Below are 20,175 nucleotides of genomic sequence, written 5' to 3'. Positions count from 1 at the left end.
TACTAGCTATTACACATTTTGAAGTGAGACTGGGTTGGTGTAACAAATGTAATAAAAAAAATCATTTGTCTCTCACCATTAACTACTGTACAACATTTGTCAAACCATATTTATTTATTTTTCCACAGTGAGGTCCCATGGTGGTCCCCCAGTCGCAGAGGGACTTCACCTCTCTGCAGCTACGTATGATGACTGTAACAGCACAGGCATCCTATGCTGTGCCAGACCCTGGCAGCCAGAGACACCCTGTTTCTGTCCCTAATGAAATAACCCCATCTGACAGATGGCAAGTACCACTTTCCCTCTGTTGTATAATTTAACCTGACCCCTCTAATTTGACAATGATTCAAGTCATCAGCCGGTGGGAGAAGGTCAGGCTTGTCGGAATGGAATCCTGGATGGGGCAGACGAGGATTTGTTTATCTTTGGAGAAAAAGCAAAGTGACTCATGAATATACAGTAAAACTAAAAAAATCCATTATTAATCTACAAGACTCCATGAGATTAGGCTGCTTTTATGCATAAATGATGCTAAAATTGAGCAATGATGTTGCATTAGTGTCAGCTTATTTTAGACTTGATAATGATGCTTAGGGCTGAATGCCAAATGTATTCTTAATCCTCACTCTGAAACAGCAAATCTTTGACTTATATGCTTGACCACAAAACCTTATCTAAGACCTTGACCCTAATCCTGAAGGATTTGTGTCAGGGTCAAATACTGGAGTGGTCAGGTTTGATTATACAACATATGCAAAATGTGCAAGTTGAATTGCATGTTTTAGTTTAATTTACCTTTGGAGGTTAGGTTGAGGAGGTCATGTATGTAAAAAAAAAAAAGGCAACATGAAAAAGTAGAAATCAACAGACAACTCAGTGATGTGCCATCCTCTGTAGAGGGGAATTCATTCAAGTTCCTCTGACCCCCCAAACTCTTCACAACAAAGTTTAATACGGCAAAAGATTTGATTGTTGGATTGTGGTCACTTCTCTCCATTTCAAGTGAAATTCACGCTTTTGGTTCACTCATACTGCACTCATCAGCGTCCTTTACCGGGTGCCATGCCATTGTTTTGATCCCATTGAAACGTAAACCCAAAAAATTGCTCCAAAGCCGCATCGCTCCAAAAAAATCTTTCTGGGGGCTTGTGTGTCTGCAGCAGGAGACGTCTCTTATTACTTTCAAGAACATAAACGTTATCCGTCCTGGATGGCAGCTTGCGTTCTGTTTGTCATATCGTATTTTTTTTTCACTTTTTTCTTTATTTTCATACTTGTTTTTAATTCTAATTAATCAAAGTAGGAAGCTGTGTTACCTTCTGGAGCAGGACAATGTGGCTCTGTTTTGTTTTTTCTTGCTTCTGTTTTTTTCAAGAATTTCCTTCAGGATTAATAAAGTTCTGTTTTATTTTAACACGGCGAGTGAGCAGCTTTTTTGTCTGATACGAATGTTCTTGCAATGTATTTAATACTCAACAACAAACCCGTAAGGCTGGGTACAGCAAGCATGAACGAGTCCTGGAAACAAATCACATCAAATGCACGTACAAGTTTCTTTAAGCAGGTGGACTTAACCCTTTTTGTAACACTTATCCCTGCAGTGTTAAACTATCATTTGCAACACAGCCATGTTGGCATTTTGCCTGGAATGTTACTGAGGTCTTGGGGTTTCCCTGATTATAGATCCCTGGAACCCATTCACACATGATCCCATACAGGAAATGTTCCTGAACATTTCAGGGATTGATTGCATGTGTGAAAGGGGTTTGTATTCACTGTCAATCTGGAATAAATGAGCAAGAAAAGGAGACACCTGAGGAAGAGAATTTTAAATGTCTTCCATCTCGCAGGTAACAGTGCAGATAATGGAGGAGTAGGACCAAACGGTGGCCTGAACTTGGCTGTGTAGCCAGAGTAAGAATGACACATAATTTGACCTGTAGCAGCGAGTATAGTCAAACAAAACTGCAATCCTGACCTCACTTGGCACCCAGAATTGCTGGCCTGAGAGGCGGGCACTTTCTAAGAGAGAAAAGGGGAAGAGTTTGGCAGTCTAACAATGACATGTGAATGTGGACACACAAAGAGGCAGGGTGTTAGTGATCAAACTTGGGGCAACTGTGTGGGGAGTAGATATCTGGTCTCGGCTGATTGCTAGATCCCCAAGTTTGTTCAGCTGACAGATGAGGGTCCAGAAGGTGGCTAACAGGATGAGGCCGGGCAGCCACGTGGCTCTGTGGGGATTAAAGGCAGCAAGAAGAAGGTAAAGAGATTAGACTGAAAACGGAGCCTGCTTTTTTAACCTCGTCACTGTTGTCACACTGACAGCGCAGAAGGAAACTCCCGAGCCACAATTACATCAGTTCACCGTCCCTCTTTGCTCCTTCCTCCACCGTCCCTGGCTCCCTCTGCTCATCCATCCATGCAGCCACCTCTGCTGTCTCCAGGGACCCAACAACACCCAGGAACTCACTCGCTCCTGAACAACTGAGCTGCAGAGTGAATTGGAGTGGACCAGACTCCTTCTTAACAAGCTGAGGACCTTGTCAGCACCAATGAGGAGACTTTTGCATGCTCTGCTAATGGACTCAAGATAAACAGATTCTGGATTTGATTGTTGTTTGCAGCAGTCTCTTTACAAATGACAACTTCGGGCTTGAAAACCACATAAATTAGCACATCATGCTTTTGAAGTCGGGACTATTCCTCACTTTGTGTCTGTTTACCCTCCAAGCAAGTCGAATCAAAGGTAAGAATCCTGTAGGGAGGCTGGCCTGTTAGCTTTTCTGAGATGTTTCATGTAGTTATTGCCTTTGTAGTGTGATTGGAGAAGTAAATGCTGTTTGTGTCAGTAGGTGAATGTTCTCTTTCAGTTTCTTTACAACAATCTAACTCTTTCAGACTGAAATGTGGAGAATGAAAGAAGAAAAGCCTCTGTTCACATCACTTTAAGTTAAGTTAATGACAAATGATGCTTTGATCTAAAGATCTTTCTTCAAGTCTTCAATCCACTGCATGACAGGAGACTTAAAGATCCACTTCAAGGGCAACAGGGTTTCCCAGTTGGAGATGTGTGTGCATGTGTGTGTGTGTGTGTGTGACTATTTAAAGGACTATCTCTGCAAACTAAAATATGCCTGCTCATCCTCAAACATTTGATTTTTGATTTGAAATGTCAAGCTGCCACTTTGAAGGTCATGAATATTCACTCTGAATTAAACGTGCAGAGACATTTAATAGCTGTTCACTGGGAAAGATAGCATCACTTCACCAGTGATAACATTTGCGTCCGCATTGGTTGTCTTGTTCAGTGTGATGTGCCCGGGCGAGCTCATTATCCTGAAGGAAACAAAAGCCATTCTGTTCCCAGCGTCGCAGGACGCTAATCTTTTCTGGCTTGTAATTCTGCTGTGAGGCCTTTTTGCGGCTGCACCGGGCATTAAGGCCCGCTCAAACGCTCCCTCCTCCTGCTCAGGCCCTCGTGTTCCCGCATGTGTGAGTCAGGCTTCGAGCTTACCGATTCCCCAAAACCCATTCAAATGTTGTCTCGGTGGCGTGACTATCAATGAAAACACACATGATTTGGCTAAATTTCAAGCCAAGCGGAAGGCTTGTTGGGTGAATGGCGCTGCCTGACAGACATTAAGCTAGGGGATATTTGCCCATAAGACTAATGTCAATACCCACACATTCTTTGCATGTTCTTGGTGTTTAGCCAAATTTGGATTTGAGGAAAACAACATTGTTCATTGTAGAGGTCATTAGGTATGTGTAACGCAATGATTAACACAGTTTTTTTTTTTCTTGCTCGAAGATTTATGTCAAGCAAAATATCTGAAAAAGCCAGTGTTTCGGGCCTTTATTGTACTCACATTTTAATTTTAATTAGTTTAATTCTAATTCCTAAACAATGGCTAGTTGTGCAGCAGAAATGCACATTCCTACTTCAAGTATGCCAACATATAGGAGGTGGACACAATATCAACGACACACATGTGTGTGTATATATATATATATATATATATATATATCTACATAATGCAATGCAACAACCGTTACAAACTAAGTTTACTTCTAAACAAAACATCACATCACAAGCTTCACATAGGTAGTTTATTTTTTAATTAGCAATCACAGCTATCCCCTCCATCGCATAACATATTCTGTCCATATGCAAGGCCGTGTAAGAACATGACATTGTGTCATCTTGTGCAGTTGTGATTAGGGATCAACTGATACATTTATTTATGGGCTGATACTGATAGCGATTGTTAGTAATCAAGCAGACAGATAACCGATATTTGGAACCAAAGTACATTTGCAGTAAAAATTAAAAAGAATCAAAATTTAGTAAAATTTTGAGGTATTTTATTCCAGTGTTTCCATTTTCTGCTACTTTATACTTCCACTCCATTAACTTTCTTTGTTAACCTTGGTCACTAGCTACTTTGCAGATTCAGATTATTCTGTGTTGATAGGCTTACTTGCGATGTGCAACCAGTCAGATTGTGTTGGGCTTGACATTGAGTGAGACCACAGAGAGTAATTCATTTTAGTCGATCGATCGATCATCGTTCGGACACAGAAAAACACAGATGCTGATAATCAGACAAATGCTGAATATCGCCCCTGATCATCGTCCAAGCAGATAATCGGTCTATACCTCGTTGTGATGCTATCGCAAAGTACTCAATACTTATTCTGTAGGTGTCTCCAGGACCACATGATGACACACACACAGACTCACAAGGTGAAAACATTAACAGCGGACACTGTCGGGCCTGGTGATAATTCAATATGTATTTGTCACAGGACTCATGATATTGAGTCCCCTCATGCAAATGCATACACTTGCAGCTTGCAACATGCTCTCGCTTGACACTCTCTGAAATCGTCCTGTGTTATTCTGTTATAGAGATGTAGTATTAATGCACAAAAAGTTCTGTCTTGTCTTATTTGTCTTGACAAAAATGCAGCATCTTAGCTTAAAGCTCTGCATCTAATGCCAGTGTGATCATGACTATATTATTTACACTCACTAACTTTTTTTTTTATTCATCTATAAACTTTGTTCTGATCCCTAATCCAGAGGAGGCACAGTTTGTTGTTTTGGATTCGATGACCTGGAGTCTGTGTTTTGAGGCTCATAAATCCTGGCTTAATGTCTTAAAAAGTCCCCCGAGGTTTGCCACCTGGCATCACAATGAGTGCCTTTCTTCTTAAATAGCTTTATTGAATGGGGATACTGTGTTAGAGAGTGTTGACTGGCACAATAACTCGTGCAAGTGTGGCTGAGCTTGTTTTCTTTACTAAGGTGATCAGAAAATTAGGGCAGTTCTCCTCATTATGTGTGCAGCATGTCAGTGATGATAATACTTTATGGAAATATGCCCGGTCTGTGTTATTGCTTGAATGTTTTGGTTTGGCTGGATTGTCTTTGTAAAATCAGATGAGTATCTACCCGTGCCTGATTTTAATCCCTTTAAGGGTTGGCCTGTGCACGCACATCCTTTTTCAGCTGTAATCCACATGCATGCAGTTCTGCACATCCACACCTGTACGCTCGCCAGTACAAACTCATCCTTGCACTGTTGAGCGGCTTCAGAGATGCAGTGTGGGTCAAGTCGCCCACGGGCATCTCAGCAGCCGTTCCTTAGGGAGAAGGGAGTGTTACTCATTCACTCTCTCTTTACACACCTCTGCACTTTCCCAGCATTCAAAATGATATCCTTCCAGTCACAAAAAGGCACCTCAAAGCTTCAGGCCCTGGACATTTTCTACTCTACGGTAAATTTAAAGGCTCAAGTAACTCATGGCACCTTAAAGAGATATAACATTATGTGTACAGAGGATTTCTTTCCCTAGTTTGTCCCAAAATAGACTCCTACAATATACATCTCACTTTTATATCTGTCTCAATCATCACTCGTGACCCACTAGAAGTGTGTGGTGGTGTCTGTATCTGCAGAGACCCAGCAATCTGTCTGTATTTTCTTAGTATCGACATATCTGTGTGTCAGCCTGTGGGCAGTGGTGTGTAGCCCCTGACCGAGAACAGCGTGCAGGTTGTGAGGTTGGGACTCAGCTTACATCGCTCTCGTCTCTCTCTTCTGCTCTGTTCGTGGTATAAAGAGCTGCAGATCTGTGTTTCTGTTTGTCCGAGGGTGGGGTGAGCTAAATACATACAGGCAGAGCAGAGACGGAAACGGGATGAAACAAGCATTTCAGCTGCACACAAAATCAGGAGGGTCATATTGTATTTCTCTGTTTTGCTGCCTTATTTTGCAAAATTTGTTGCTGAGTCGTGCTCCTGCTGACAAATGGATCTTTTTGTCTGAAATTGGTGGAGTGTGCCTTTAAAATAACACGCAAATAGCCTTCTATTTGTAGTTATGGTTTTGCTTTTATCCATAAGGGCAAAGGCAACATAAGCAGGATTTTTGCAACAATCCAGCAATAATATTTTTCATCCTAATATAAGCAATAATACCCAAATCCTCCTGAAAATGGAATGGATTTTTGTACGCAATGATAAAACGTAATGTAATGTAAATTGACCTGAAAAATGTACTGATCTAAACTGACTACGGCTTAATGCTGGAGTTAATTTTCTTGTGATGCCTTTATGTGCCTCCTGCACATAAATTTGGATGCCTGGAAAGAAAAGGACTGAGCTGGCAATTTCCACCAAGATAATAATGACAAACTTTTTTCAGTCAGTTTAGAAAGCTGCTCCCAGACTGGTTTCTATTGTATAACTCTGCTAGCTCTTGGTGATCTTGATTTGGGGGGCTGTTGCACGTAGGCCTAATTGTGAACACACCTCCAGCACATCTTGTAATTGCGGGCTGCATTTAAGCACTGTGTCACTGTGGTTGTGTCATAAGAAAGGTCAACCTTTTTTTAAATAAATGAATGCAAAGGTGCTGGAATGACAATTTCTCACTGGAACTGATGCTGTAAAACTCATTATTTCCTCTCAAACTAATAACTTCACTGACTGCCCTTGCAGATTTTCATGAACACAGTTTGTCTGGGCTCAGGGATGTGAAGTACAGACACTTTCTAGAAGCGCCCAGACTGATCAGACACGCCACAAATGTCAGAGCGGAGCAGGACAGACATCGGACGAAGAGGTCGGCGCTCTTCAACACGGGTGTCAAAGTGTGTCCCCAGGAGACGATGAAAGCAGTCATCGGCAGCCATCGGTCATATTACAAACTCAGAGGTAAAAGGAAATCTCGACTGTTCGACTCTGATGTGAGCAAAATTTTGAACTTCTTACAGCGAAATGAATACTCCTTTCCTACAACATTGACTGTAAGGATAAAAATGATATTTTAAATCTTTCACATGTGTATGATTCTTTAAATCTGATCAATTAATGTACATACACGTGCAGGTAGCCTTATATAGACATTTGTTGTTTGTCTTAATTGTTAAGAGCCTGTTGAAGATGTGATGGTGCCAGTGAATGACGCACCTAAGCCGTTTTACTGACTTTCGGGGATACACATAGTGAAGCACTTGATATAATCAAGTTCTATGCAAATGAACTTTGTCAAGAGAGACATACTGTGGATGATTTAAGAGGCAAAGACTGCCACCATGGCTTTGACAATCGCTTAGTAATTCAAAATGTTCCACGACAGCTGCTGTGGCATATGATTTTAAAATGAGGCGGATTAATTTGGTGTATTGGAGGTAATTGCGTCGCTCCAGAAATGAGTTTGTCACAGAATAAATTTCCCACAGGCATCAAGTTATTGGACAATGGTGGAGCATGTTTCCCCCACAGAGGCAGATAAAACATACTGTAGCTTCAGGGGGTCTTTGTGCTCCTGATTTTAATACTCTCAAAAATGCCACAGACATGCAACCACTTAAATATAGTTTGACATTTACTGAAACTGGCATTTCTGCCTTTTTTTTTGGTTGTCCCAATCACATCATGTTTAATATGTTTGTGATTTATTGTTGCATTGTGACATTATAGACTGCTCTGTGCTGTGTGCTCATATGTGAAGCTGCACGGAGCTGTTTCTGAGGGGAATAATGAGCTAATCTTACAGATGAATAGCTAAATCACAACAACCACCCAACAGGAAGGGAAGCCAAGATCAATACTAACCATCCTAGTTCCCCTCAGTTATTTGATTTCTCCATTCTTTCATTTCCATCCAGTCAGCCATCGTAGCAAATATATGAAAAGTCATGTCTTGTCATCCTTTTATATGTGTTTGTTTTGTAAGATGAGATGGTTTATTTCCTGAGAAGAGTCAAAAGTAACCATCCACAAAATTATGTGACGTCTCTTCAGTTTGTCAGGAAGCGATATGGGAGGCGTTTCGCATCTTCTTGGACAGAGTCCCGAACTCAGAGGAGTACAGTGCCTGGGTTTACACCTGCCAGCATGAAAACCTCTGCATGGACGACCTGGCCCAAAACTTCAGCAGCTCACAGGAGCATCTGGACATGGTGGCCAGAGTGAGTCCGGCACCAACACCACAGAAATTCTCTCGTCACCCCGTACAGTTTGCTTCTTTCATTTAAACATTTTCCGTTTCCTGAAAATTGAACACCGGCGGAGTATGAAATAAAAGGACTGATCTCAGGATGTTATATAGATTCTGTTAAACTCGTCCATTTACAATCTGGGAGAGAAAATCAACTTTTCCATCACAAACCGACAACCTTTCCCTGACATGTCCACTTTTATGACAGCGTGTTTTATAGCCAATCTTCAGTGTGACTCTGTGATAGTTGATATCTTTTTATTTTTGTTATTTTCAGAGAGTAGCCGAGCAAGCTGAAGCTGACGGTGAAGGGTATGTGCAAACCTCCTTTTAAGTTTAGTGTTAAATTTGATTTTCCTGTGTGTCTGCTGTCATTTCTTTGAGAATAAACCAAAATGTAATCATATGAAAACATGCCAGTTTTTAAAGGTGCAAAAGGTATTTATGAATAAAGATGGGTGACTGTCGAGTCTCATTTCCAGGTTGTCGAACAAACATCTTAAAAATTGCGCCTTGAACAGTGCGATGGTGTGAATAATTGGCCACAAAAGCATCAGAGGAGCTACAGTATGAGCACCCCTGCTCACTATGTTCACACCCAGCTAAACCTGGCAGAAAAATTTTAATATTCTGGCAATTAGACTACCATGAATATTGCTGCAAAGGTTCATTGTCTTCAAAACAGACTGACAAATATATTTTTCTATTTCCAGAGTTATCGCTGAAACCACAGAGCCAGGAAGGGATTGTGAGTTAAACCCTAATGCATCAGTACTGTTTAATAAAAGCCATTGATTTACTTTACAGCTTTGAAGGAGACCTATTATGCTTTTTTCCCCCTTTCCTTCAGTGTGTTATATAGGTTCTTGTGCATGTAAAAGATCTTAAAAGTTAAAAAAGTCGAAGTCCGCACTGACAGAAGCTCAGAGTGGTTCAGAGAGAGGGGGAATACAGTGCTGCAGCAGTGGACAGCATGAGAATACTGAAAACCTTTTTGAGGATTGTAGCATGGAAACCTATTCTAGTAGTAACCCAAAATAAAATTATGAACCTGAAAATGAACATAATAAGTCTCCTTTATCAGCTGTCAATACATTTTCATAATGACATCATAAATGAACCGGCGAGCTGCTGTTTTGTCTCAGGCACCTGGACTCCCCCACTGATTCTGCTGCCAACAGAGGCCGACGGGGTAAGTCAACCCACTGAGTTTCAGATCACGATGGACTTTTTTTTTTAAAAAAGCATTAAACAACGTCATTTGGCGTTTCTTTGCCAGATTGAGGAAGACCCCAACCTGATAAAAGAAAACTACGAGGAGTACATTGTTGAGTTCAGCGTCACCATCGTGGACCCGACGTACAGCAAGCTGCTCAGTGACCCCGAGGCTTCACTCCACACTGACGTCGCACGAGAGCTCAGAGAGAAGGTGAGAGCCGGGTGTGAGTTTACAGACCGACAGCAAAGGTTTGCAGTCCCCTGAGCTGTCTGCTGTACCTCTGAGAGGAAGCCCCTTGGTAGCATATCTGAGATCTAAAAACTTTTGAAAATCTTTGACTGAGGGTAATAAAACCCTGAAACACCACAGGTCAAAATATTTTTCAGCAGTGTTGTGTCCACATGCACGGTGTCTTACAATGAGATCAACATGATTGCCAGTTTCTATGGCATTTTATTGTTAAGTGTAAAACTCATCCTGGTTGATTTAACAGCTTTAAGGCTGCCACCGAGGGACTTAAGGTAAGACTCCTAAATGAAAACAAGCCTGAAATAGTAAGATCTAATCATATAGATTATCTCCAACTAAGAAGGCATTGACTCAGATTCTAACCACAGCTCTCAAGATCCACTTGGACTGGTGTGAAACCATTATTTAATTATTTAACCATCATTTCAGTGTGGTCACAGTATAGTCCCGCTGGATTAAGAAACCTGCATCTTGGCTACATATTTCTAGTACTGCTTGCATCGTCTAACCTGTTTGCCAGCCACTAATTCTTACCGTCATTTCAGAGCCTACCCACCCCTGCCTGCTCTGCAAAAGTCCCCATCCAAATCTAGACCTTTTCCCAAACTCCGTGGCACACATACGAGCCACTCCTCCTCACTTTCTTTCTGTTCCCCACGATTTTGTCTCAACGTGTAGCCTTTTGTTACCTTCTTTTGCCTGCTTGTTCTGACCACATCTTCTTTTTTTTTAGACCTTTGCCTGCCTAACACGCACTTCCCTTTTTGCTTGTTTTTCCTTTTTGGATTAATGACCTTTTGGCAAACCCTTTTATTGAATTTTGGACTCAGTAATCCTTTTAATATAGCCTGTCTGCTTCTAAGTCATGTGTTTAGGTCCATTACCTGCAACACTGAGTCTTTACAGTGGCATGTGTACAGCAACTAACAATTCGGACCAACCAAGGAGGTTTTGTTTTCACCAAGCTCGTTTGGTGGTTGGTTGGTTGGTTTGTCAGCAGGATTACACAAAAATGACTGAAGGGATTTCCTCAAAACTTGAATGGGAGGGTTGGTCTCAGCCAGAATAGACCCCATTAACTTCTTCTTTACTTCACGTCTTTAACATTGTAAGATAGGGTGTATTTCGATATTAACATTTTAGAGAGTTTTACAGGCCTATGATTCAAGAATGATGTAGAATTTCCTGAACCCATAAAGCGGGATTAGTCCATCAGTTTTATATAATAATATATTTCATTTCATTCTTACCCTTGTTTGTCTTTTTTTTTAGATGCGTCATGTGTTTGAAAAAGTTCCAGGATTCAAAGAGATTCGTGTTCTGGGATTTCGGTGAGTTGACTCAAGTTTTATTTTTATAATGGTTTGGCATGATGATTGTGCTTTGTAACAATAATTCATTTTGACAAAACAACACGGTAAACAAGATAAGAGACTAAAAAACATAAATTTGTCATACCTTTTCCCCAGAAGCGGCTTTTACTGAAGTGTTTTATTGCCCAGGTCTCAAGAGAAACTATAACATCCCCCAAAATATCCTCTTTTGGGATACGACTCTAAGAAAATGCCTTAGCAGACATCCATTACCGGTGAGGGTTTCTGACATGATTTGTTGATTTCAGCTCAGAGGATGTGTCTGTGCGGTACGCTGTGGTCTTTAATGGAGAAACAGAGCTCAATGATGACCCTGAGGGTCTTGAGGAGCCCGACACGGAGACAAACGAGGACGTAAACGCTCCTAAACTGAAATACATCATCAAAAAGGCCTTAAAACAGGAACCGTCGCTGCCGCTGGACATACAGACACTCAGCTTTGAGGCTGGTAAGCATAATATCACATTTAACTGAATAAAATATAAGATTAGTGCTCCAAGTAGGAATTTAAAGCTGTATAAATATTTGAACTCATCCTTTTCAGTAACCACAGTTTATCCAGTCGCGGAACTCGGCATGAACCCTGTTGAAAGCGTTGTATCTGAGGACGACACCACGCAGGCACCCTCAGAGGTCAACACTCACACCCAAAGTTTCTTCCCCACTGTGGCAGTGATAGAAAACTCTTTGGAAGCTTTCACAATCAGACCAGAAACACACACCTTTGTGCCTTTCATCCCAAACATCCTCCCAGAAGCCGCGTCTGCCGTCACACATGAGACTCCTTTAATGGCAGGAGTAGAGGAGGAATCCACAGAGGCTGCTGCTGATCAGCCTGGTGACATTATAACACCAGACACAACATTGGATACTATCACAGAGCACGAAGAGGAAGCAGAGCCAGAGGTGCAGGAGATACCACCAACTGAGCCCGATGACAGAGGCGAGGCCGAACCTGAAGAGCAGGTGACGGACGGTAAGACACTTGAAGTTCAAGAACTCAAAGCTTTACTGATCGAACAACATTAGATAGCGGTGTGGATACATTTTGTGCTATTGACAGAAAACAGGAAGGACCTCAGAAACCAGACCATGATGGAAAAGTGTGAGTTAAGTTGTGGTTCGATCCTAAGTCTTGATTATGCTGATGGTGGGAAATCGGCTCATTGCTGTTCTGGGAAGTACAGGAACAAGTGAAGAACACATCCCCACGCTAGAAAAGTAAGAAGGAGAAGTACTTCAGTGGCTGATACCAAACCGAACAAAGAAAATACAAAATATCTAAAAGTAATTGGTCAAAGGCAGAAAATAGAAAAGAGCCAGATAACAACTTCAACTTCGCCCTAACTTTGGACAGTCCAAATAAACACTGACCTATTTTTTTCCCTTATACTCACACATGTCTGCACTGACTAATCACCTCTGATACAGCAGGAAATGGAAATGGCAGCACAATTTGACTTGGTGGTTGGGTTTCGCCTATGAGGATTCCCCCCCCCTGCTGAGGCAATACATCATATTAAAAACCATTAACAAGCAGCGGCCTGCTGATGGTCGAGTCATCACAACCTCCTGCTGTGCAGGGAAATATTGTTCAAACCTGCAGAACTTCATTTTGAATTCTAGTGGAGTTTCCAAAGTTGCCAGTTGTCAGGTTTGTCCAGCTGGATTTTGAGAGACATCTGCAATGTTTTGATTTGATGGACCAGTGCAGCCATAGAAAATATGGATGTCTGCATTCAGATATTTCACTCAAACAGCCTTAAATGAAAAGAGGAGAACAACAACAAGAGGATAATTAAATTATTTAGCTGTCAGTGTGCTATGACAAGAAGATTAAAGCTATACTTAAAGGAATAGTTTGACATTTTTTGAAATACGCTCTCTCTCTGAAGAGTTGAGAATATTTTAACTCCTTAAAAGATGATTTGCAGAGCAAGAGAGGAATGCACACCAGACCTGCTATTCCATAGGATGGTTTTGTTGGCGACTTGCTTCTAGCAAAGCGCGTCATGTGATCGGCCGCAAACTCTACTTGGCTGTTGTCGGCAAAGAAATACAGCATGTGACTTCCCCCAAACCATACATTTTCTGTAATCCAAAGAACAAAACTGGCAGCCAAGGCAACAAAAACAGAAGGAGCAGCAAGAAGCAAACAGGGACAAATCTGAGAACCAATGAAGTACAAAAATACAAAACCAAAACACAATAGCGCAAACCAATGAAGCACTAGGAACACAGGCAGGAAGGCACAGAAAATGCAGGAAACACAGAAGAACCAACAAAGAGTGAGTGGAAAAAACAGGCTCGAATACACATTGAACCAATGAAACACAGAAAAAGGGCAGGAAAAAGACAAAGGCAGGAAGTGGAAAGTCACAACATGACACATAAGGATGAATTCTACAAAATAAAACAGGAAATCACAAAACTAGAAAACCTAAAACCATGACAGTGGATTAAACGAACAAGGTTAAATCATTCTTGTTATTGAGCTTTAGAGGTGCTGATGAGAATTTTGCGAAAGAGTTTGCTTTGGGCAACAGCAACCTTGAAAAAAAACTGCTGAAAAGCACAACACGATGCATGAATGTCCTCTCACATGATTATACCTGTATATACCAATTACTGTACCTGTATACTGCTATCGTGATTAAAACACCAATTTTCTGATTTATTTTTCCCTCCCTTGGCAACTCCAGACTCCCAACCAGAGGAAGAAATGACTGACACACCTGCTGAAGTTTACCATGATCTGCCCGAATCTGCAGACCGCACAGTTACTGCGATGTCTATCACAGAAGAGGCAGTGTCAGTCTCCTCACCATCATCTCATGAAGACGCTGTCCAAGGCATCGAACCAGACGCAGACGTGGAGCCTCTGCCATCCCCTGTGGAGAGCGGCGAAGCCCCAGAAGAGAATGATGAAGCCAGTGGAGGGCAAAGTAGAGCAACCCCAGTTTTAACAGAGCTGCCTCCTGAGAGCTCAAACATTCAAGAGGATGCATGGTCAAGTCTGAACGGGACAGGTGTGGAGCTGACCGAACCCCTGGAGGAAGAAAGCGGTAGTGGATTCCCCTCAGAGTCTGACGAGCGTCCGTATGAATCCACGGCTACGCCGGCCATGAGACAAGCCAGCACCCCTCTGATGAGCGTAGTGAATAAGAACAAAGAGTTAGTGGTTTTCTTTAGCTTGAGGGTCACTAACATTATGTTTTCTGATGACCTGTTCAACAAGAGCTCCCCAGAGTATAAGTCACTGGAGAATACCTTTCTTGAGCTGGTAGGTACACAAGCTTTTGTGCTGGACATCATGTTGTTGCATGCTACATTCTCGTATTTTCTTTTTTCATAGTCCAAGTTGAAATGTACAGTATATAGTGTTAAACTGTTGCAGATGACATTTGATAAGTTAGTTGTTTAGTTTGGTGATTTGTCTAAATCTTGCACGGGTGAGGATGCACTTTGCAGTAAGCCTTATTCTCACTGCTGCTTTTTTAAATCCTGAAATTAACTTTAAATTATAAAAAATGACATATATTTTTTTATTTTTTAAAAATGTAATGAAGTGTGATGAGGCTGTAAAAAGCAATCGCCAAATGTTTGAGCAAATCTGCAGTATGCTAATGCTTTAATTTCAGAGGGGCCATTGTGTTGACAGTTTAAAGAAATGTCCTGTTTCACTCAGACACAGCACTCTGGGTCCAGAAACTCGCCAAACCCTGGAGCTTCCAGTAAATCTGGGCTTAGGAGACAGACAACTTTAGCCTCCATACCGGTATCTTTTTTCTTCCATATTGGAACTACATCTCCAATGCCTCAGAGAAAGCATGACCTTTCTCTTTCTTAACTAACCTTTCCGAAATGCAGTATCTAACAATCTGAAAGCACCTAACATTTCACAAGTACTCAGCTTTAGTTTAAAGCTTTGCTTTTTTTTTCTCCTTTCATTAGACTTTAGGCCTTTCTGTGTAGCTGCATGCTCATGTCTGTTGGTTTAATCTGGTTCTAATATTGTTCGTTATTGTGTGTTTTGCCTTAATTTTTTGGAATTGTGCTTAGGTTTTGGGTTTTTCAGGGACTGTTTATATTCCCGTTGTCTCATATTTCAGCATGTCATTTAAAAAAAAAAATGTTTCCACAGAGGATTTGTACAAAGTTCTGGGCTATAAAATGAAAACAGATTTCTGAAACAAAGTGAAAGGTTTTAAGAACCAACAACGTTAAGGATGCAAAATAGTCAAAATTAATAGTTCAGCATTTTGGGAAATATCCTTATTCGCTTTGAGTTAAACTGTCTACAGACAGTCTAGTTGTATGTTTGGAGATGTGTCGCTAGACTGCAGATCAATTAAATTAGCATTGGATTCATCTGGGATAAGTGCAAATCAGGTCTTTCCATCAACTTTATATGCAATTATATGTTTACAATTTGTGTTCTGTGTGGATGCACATTTAGATGACAACATTGGTACCACTCTCATATCTATCCATTCCATATGTAGCTGGAGCCAGTAGCCGGTTAGCTTAGTTTACCTTAGCTTGAAAAAGCTAGTGTGGGTCCGTCCGCAGGTCATAAAATCAGCCTACCAGCACCTCTACAGCTCTTTGCTCATGCGCATACATGCAATTTAATTGTATTTTTGTATGTTATTTAGTGTAAGCATCTAATTTATCTAAAATGCATGTTTGATGCGTTCATACCTGATTAATAACACCACTTTCACTAATGTTGGGGACCTATGTTACCCTGAAGAAAATGACATCTTGAGTTTACAGAAAACTAACAGTTAGCTTGTCAGAGCTGTGTCTGTTGGGTAAATATCAAAGATGCTCGCAAAGCAACACAGTACACTGTAAAAGTGACTTTACTTTAAAAAAAAAAATCAAGGAAACCTATTACCTCAAAATTACCAAGTAAAGTGGACTAATAATTTTATGCTGTTGAAAGTTTTTAGCTCATACAACCTAATAGTCTACTTTACTTGGTAATTCTGAGGTAATTGGTTTCCTGAGTTTTTTAAAGTAAAGTCAACTTTTAAAATTTACAGTGCGCGTCAAATAAGCACAGTAGAAACGTCAAGATAGGTTGGATCATCGTTTAACTTTATATCTGTAAGTGCTACAGTTACAGCTGAAAACATCAACAGAATTAAACAACTTTGCTGTTTAACTTTCACATATCTTTGCAATGCAAGCCGGATTTTGTTACCTTTGGACAGAGCCTGGGGAGCAGTTTCCCCATTTTTTTTCAGTCTTTATGCTAAGCTTAGCTAACTGGCTACAGGATGTAGCCTTATATCAAGTGGATAAGAAAGCAATCAACCATATTTGTCAAAATGTGAATCTATTCCTTTAAAGAACAAAATTGTTAGCGATGCATCCACTGTCATTTCTTTGTACAGGCGAGCACTCAGCTGTGAGAGGCTGTTTGTCGAAGGTGCTTTGTATCATTGTGTAGCACTAACTGATTATTACTTGTTGTGGGACTATACGTTTGTGTTAATGTGTACACTGTACAGTTAGACTAGTAAGTTTCTCACCAACAAAATCCAGAATTTATTTTTGTACATTTGTTGCTCATATGTGTGTTACAGCATTGAGCGGTGTGTTTGTGCGTGTTGGCAGCCTTGAAGATAACCGTGCAGAGGAGAATCATTGAATAAATGACTCGCTATGGAGCAGAACAATGTGATAATAGGCTTAGAAAACCTAACAGGAAAGTCATGCAAGCTTTGTGAATTTTGTGTTGCTAAAACTGTATCACTTTGTACATGGTGGAGTGCAAACTAGCCCTGGGGTAGTCTGAATCATGAGACCTGGGTCGGCCCTAGTCATTGTAGGACTCAGGTTTGTGACTTGTGGGTAAGAAGCTTTACGTAATTCTGGTCAGTTCCAGCACCACACACATTGGGCTATTAATGGTTCCAATCTGCTTAGCGCGACATCAGTCAGGTTTGTGTGGACATCTGTATGCATGTTCAGTACTGTATCTGCTCTTATAGACGTACTATCTGTACAAAATAAAATAGATCACAGATCGGTCGAGGTCACCTCGTTTTGGAGCATTTGTGTGCTAGTAATCAATGCTGGAGTGTCTCCTTTTTGTAGTCTACGCTGCTATTTTTCTGTAAGTAAGAGTTTCAAATTTGCATTAGCTGCTGGCAACCAGGTGAAGACTTTGTCTCTTTAAACCTGCGCTTATTAGAGAACATCAAAGCAAGAAGCATCGCTTGGCATCCCTTGTTCGGTTTCACGGCTTACCCCGAGGTTGACGGAGGGGACATATTTTTAGGCTCGCTCAGAGGTGCCCTGTGCTGTGTGTTACATAAGGGCCTCAGCCTCAAACTGAGGAGGTCCACGGATACAAATTGGATTGTGTGTTTGCTGCAGTGCCAAGGAGCAGAGGGAATGTGAGCTACTGGGGCATGTGGGCTCAGAGTGGGTTAAGATAAATGGTTGATAATTTGTTATATTTTAATAATTCTTTCACTAATTCATTATTGTATAGAAGTTTTGTTTTCTTATTCTGAAACAGAATTATTCCAATTGCATTTTAGACTATTTTCATGGCAGATATAGAAATATTAAATATCTGCACTGGGTATGAATCATTTAGCATTAAGTAGTAGGCATACATCGATGCAAATTTCATGCACAAAAATCCTAATAAATAATGCTAATATCACTCCATCTCCAATCTTTAATGGTTGCCCAAACCGTGGTTTCTGCAGTTCTCCTCATTAATCGATGTACTTAGCTTCCTGGCAAAACTAATGTGGTCAGACGTTTGAACTGGTGAGTATTTACCATCTACTGTCTATTCTAACTACTCCATTAGGAATAGTCAACATGTCTTCCTTTAAATGGGCTATATAGGTATAGAGGAGAACAAATATTTCAATAATGGTCCAAGCTGGTTTATGAATCACTGGAAAATGGCAATGAAGAAATGTCAAGTACATTCTGCAGCCCATTTAAATGGACCTAATGTAGTGTTTTGCTGGATATTGAATCCCCATTTGTGGTAATGTACATTCACCGTCCTTCATATATATTTATACATATATATGACCTATTAGCCTCCAGTGGCTTGCAGTACCCCCTGTTTACGTTTGCCTCACACCCCCATTACTCTTGTACCTACTGGTTTGTGAAGCAACCAATAAAATTGGATATGGAGGTTGGAATGACTTTTTATGGTAGCGTAATATTCCCCCGTGACTTTTCTTTTTACGACATCAGAGAAGGGATTTTTCATCAGGTTTTCTCAAACAAGAACCAGTAGATACATGTGTAACCTCAGAGAAGCATATGTGACTGTGTCCAAGACTGAAATTATGGCTGTGTTTGTGACTTTCCGTCTGCATTTCTTTTGTAAAGGTTTAGTGAATAGAGGCCGGAAATAAATCTACAGTATGTGTTGTTCCTTTGTCCACAGTACGGACTGCACTGAGGATTGTTGTGGAAGAACTCGGCTTTGACCTTGTGTGGAAGGCAATAGAGCTACAGATTGGTATCTAATCTACGGTGTAGATGTAATGCTTGACATTCTGCATTGAGACAAATGGAGGACCAAACAGCGAGCTGTGCGTCCGGTCATACTGAAGGCTGTTGCCCATTTGTTCGGGACGTTGGACCCTCTCGTTCCCCTCCTCTTTTCTATTAGCTATAGGGAACTAGCCCTCAGTAAACTGTCTGCCAGTGATAAGTGAAGTAACCCGATCAGAGCAGAGCTCCTTAAGGCCTCTTATCTCCCCGCTCGACAGCCAGGCCAGCTAAAGCATCGTAATCTCTCCCTCTCACACTGTGGCTGTTCGATGTTTGCCTCGTCGCTGGTGAACATGAAGTGGCCGGGAGGAGAGCGGTGCAGATCGATGCTCCATTACGTGAACTGGTTGACTTCCTGCTCGCCCCAAATACCACCACCGTCATCAGTCCGAGCCAAATAATCTTGATAGTTTCTCAGTTATGTGAGTCTGCTGGGATATTTTTTTTAAAAAATGCATGAACGTGGAAGATTGTATTGTATGAGTTAAATGTGGATGCACAGATTTATTTTTAGTGCACAGATGTTGGTGATGCTGTATAGGCTCATTTGCTAAGAAGCTCCTTTGTAGGGCAGTTTAGAGTAGGTGGGATAATGCAGAAATGCTTGAACCAACAATGTAGCATGCATACGTCACTGTTAGGCACTTCACATAAAAGCATTCGCCAAACAGCATATATTATAGATTTCTTTTAGACTCGAGAGAGCTTTGATGTCGTTTGAAAGTTTGAGCTTTTCATCATGCGTTCCCGGGCTCTTCGTCAGTGATATGAATTAGCACGTTCTGTGTTCTCCTAATTTTGTTCTGGATCTAATTACAAAGTCAGCGCAGTAATGGCAGGATTTCATGCTTGCATCAAAATTTAATTATGAACTATTCATAGCATTCACGCAGTTAAAATGTGACCTGAATAATTCAAAATCAGCCGTGCTACGACAACCTCGGTCTTGTCGTTGTGGAAGCGAAACCACAGGTGGATGTGGACTTCCTCTCCGGAGGACACGGGTCTTTCCTGGCGCTTGACATTTACATCATTTCATTAACTTAAACATCCGAGTGGAAATCTCTGTGCTTCTTGGTTAAGAATGATTCAGTGTTTTTCCCCCCGTAACATGAAATTATTCTTACTTGAGGGTTGCTTTCCAGGAACAAGTAGTTTTCCTCACTGATCACTAGCTGAACAGAAAACTAATCTTTTCAAAAGACATTCAGTACATCTTCTGAGTGAATGCTGAATACACTGATTAAATAATAATAATAATAATCTC

The 20,175-nt window shown here is 41.0% G+C and overlaps 1 protein-coding gene across 1 annotated transcript in view; it reads left to right on the top strand.

Moving 5' to 3' along the window:
* Window positions 1-20,175, top strand: part of impg1b (interphotoreceptor matrix proteoglycan 1b) — an 88,670-nt gene that overhangs the window by 63,208 nt on the left and 5,287 nt on the right. Inside the window, exons 3-13 of the mRNA XM_073483197.1 lie at window positions 7,013-7,228; window positions 8,321-8,487; window positions 8,794-8,828; window positions 9,230-9,264; window positions 9,662-9,708; window positions 9,796-9,945; window positions 11,257-11,315; window positions 11,606-11,805; window positions 11,902-12,333; window positions 14,060-14,640; window positions 15,046-15,135. Coding sequence (XP_073339298.1) covers window positions 7,013-7,228; window positions 8,321-8,487; window positions 8,794-8,828; window positions 9,230-9,264; window positions 9,662-9,708; window positions 9,796-9,945; window positions 11,257-11,315; window positions 11,606-11,805; window positions 11,902-12,333; window positions 14,060-14,640; window positions 15,046-15,135 — 2,012 coding nt within the window. The remainder of the gene's footprint in view (window positions 1-7,012; window positions 7,229-8,320; window positions 8,488-8,793; window positions 8,829-9,229; window positions 9,265-9,661; window positions 9,709-9,795; window positions 9,946-11,256; window positions 11,316-11,605; window positions 11,806-11,901; window positions 12,334-14,059; window positions 14,641-15,045; window positions 15,136-20,175) is intronic.

The sequence above is a fragment of the Pagrus major genome, chromosome 16 (assembly GCF_040436345.1).
Source record: "Pagrus major chromosome 16, Pma_NU_1.0".
NCBI classification, from domain to species: domain Eukaryota; kingdom Metazoa; phylum Chordata; class Actinopteri; order Spariformes; family Sparidae; genus Pagrus; species Pagrus major.
This window is presented reverse-complemented; position numbering and strand designations above follow the sequence as displayed.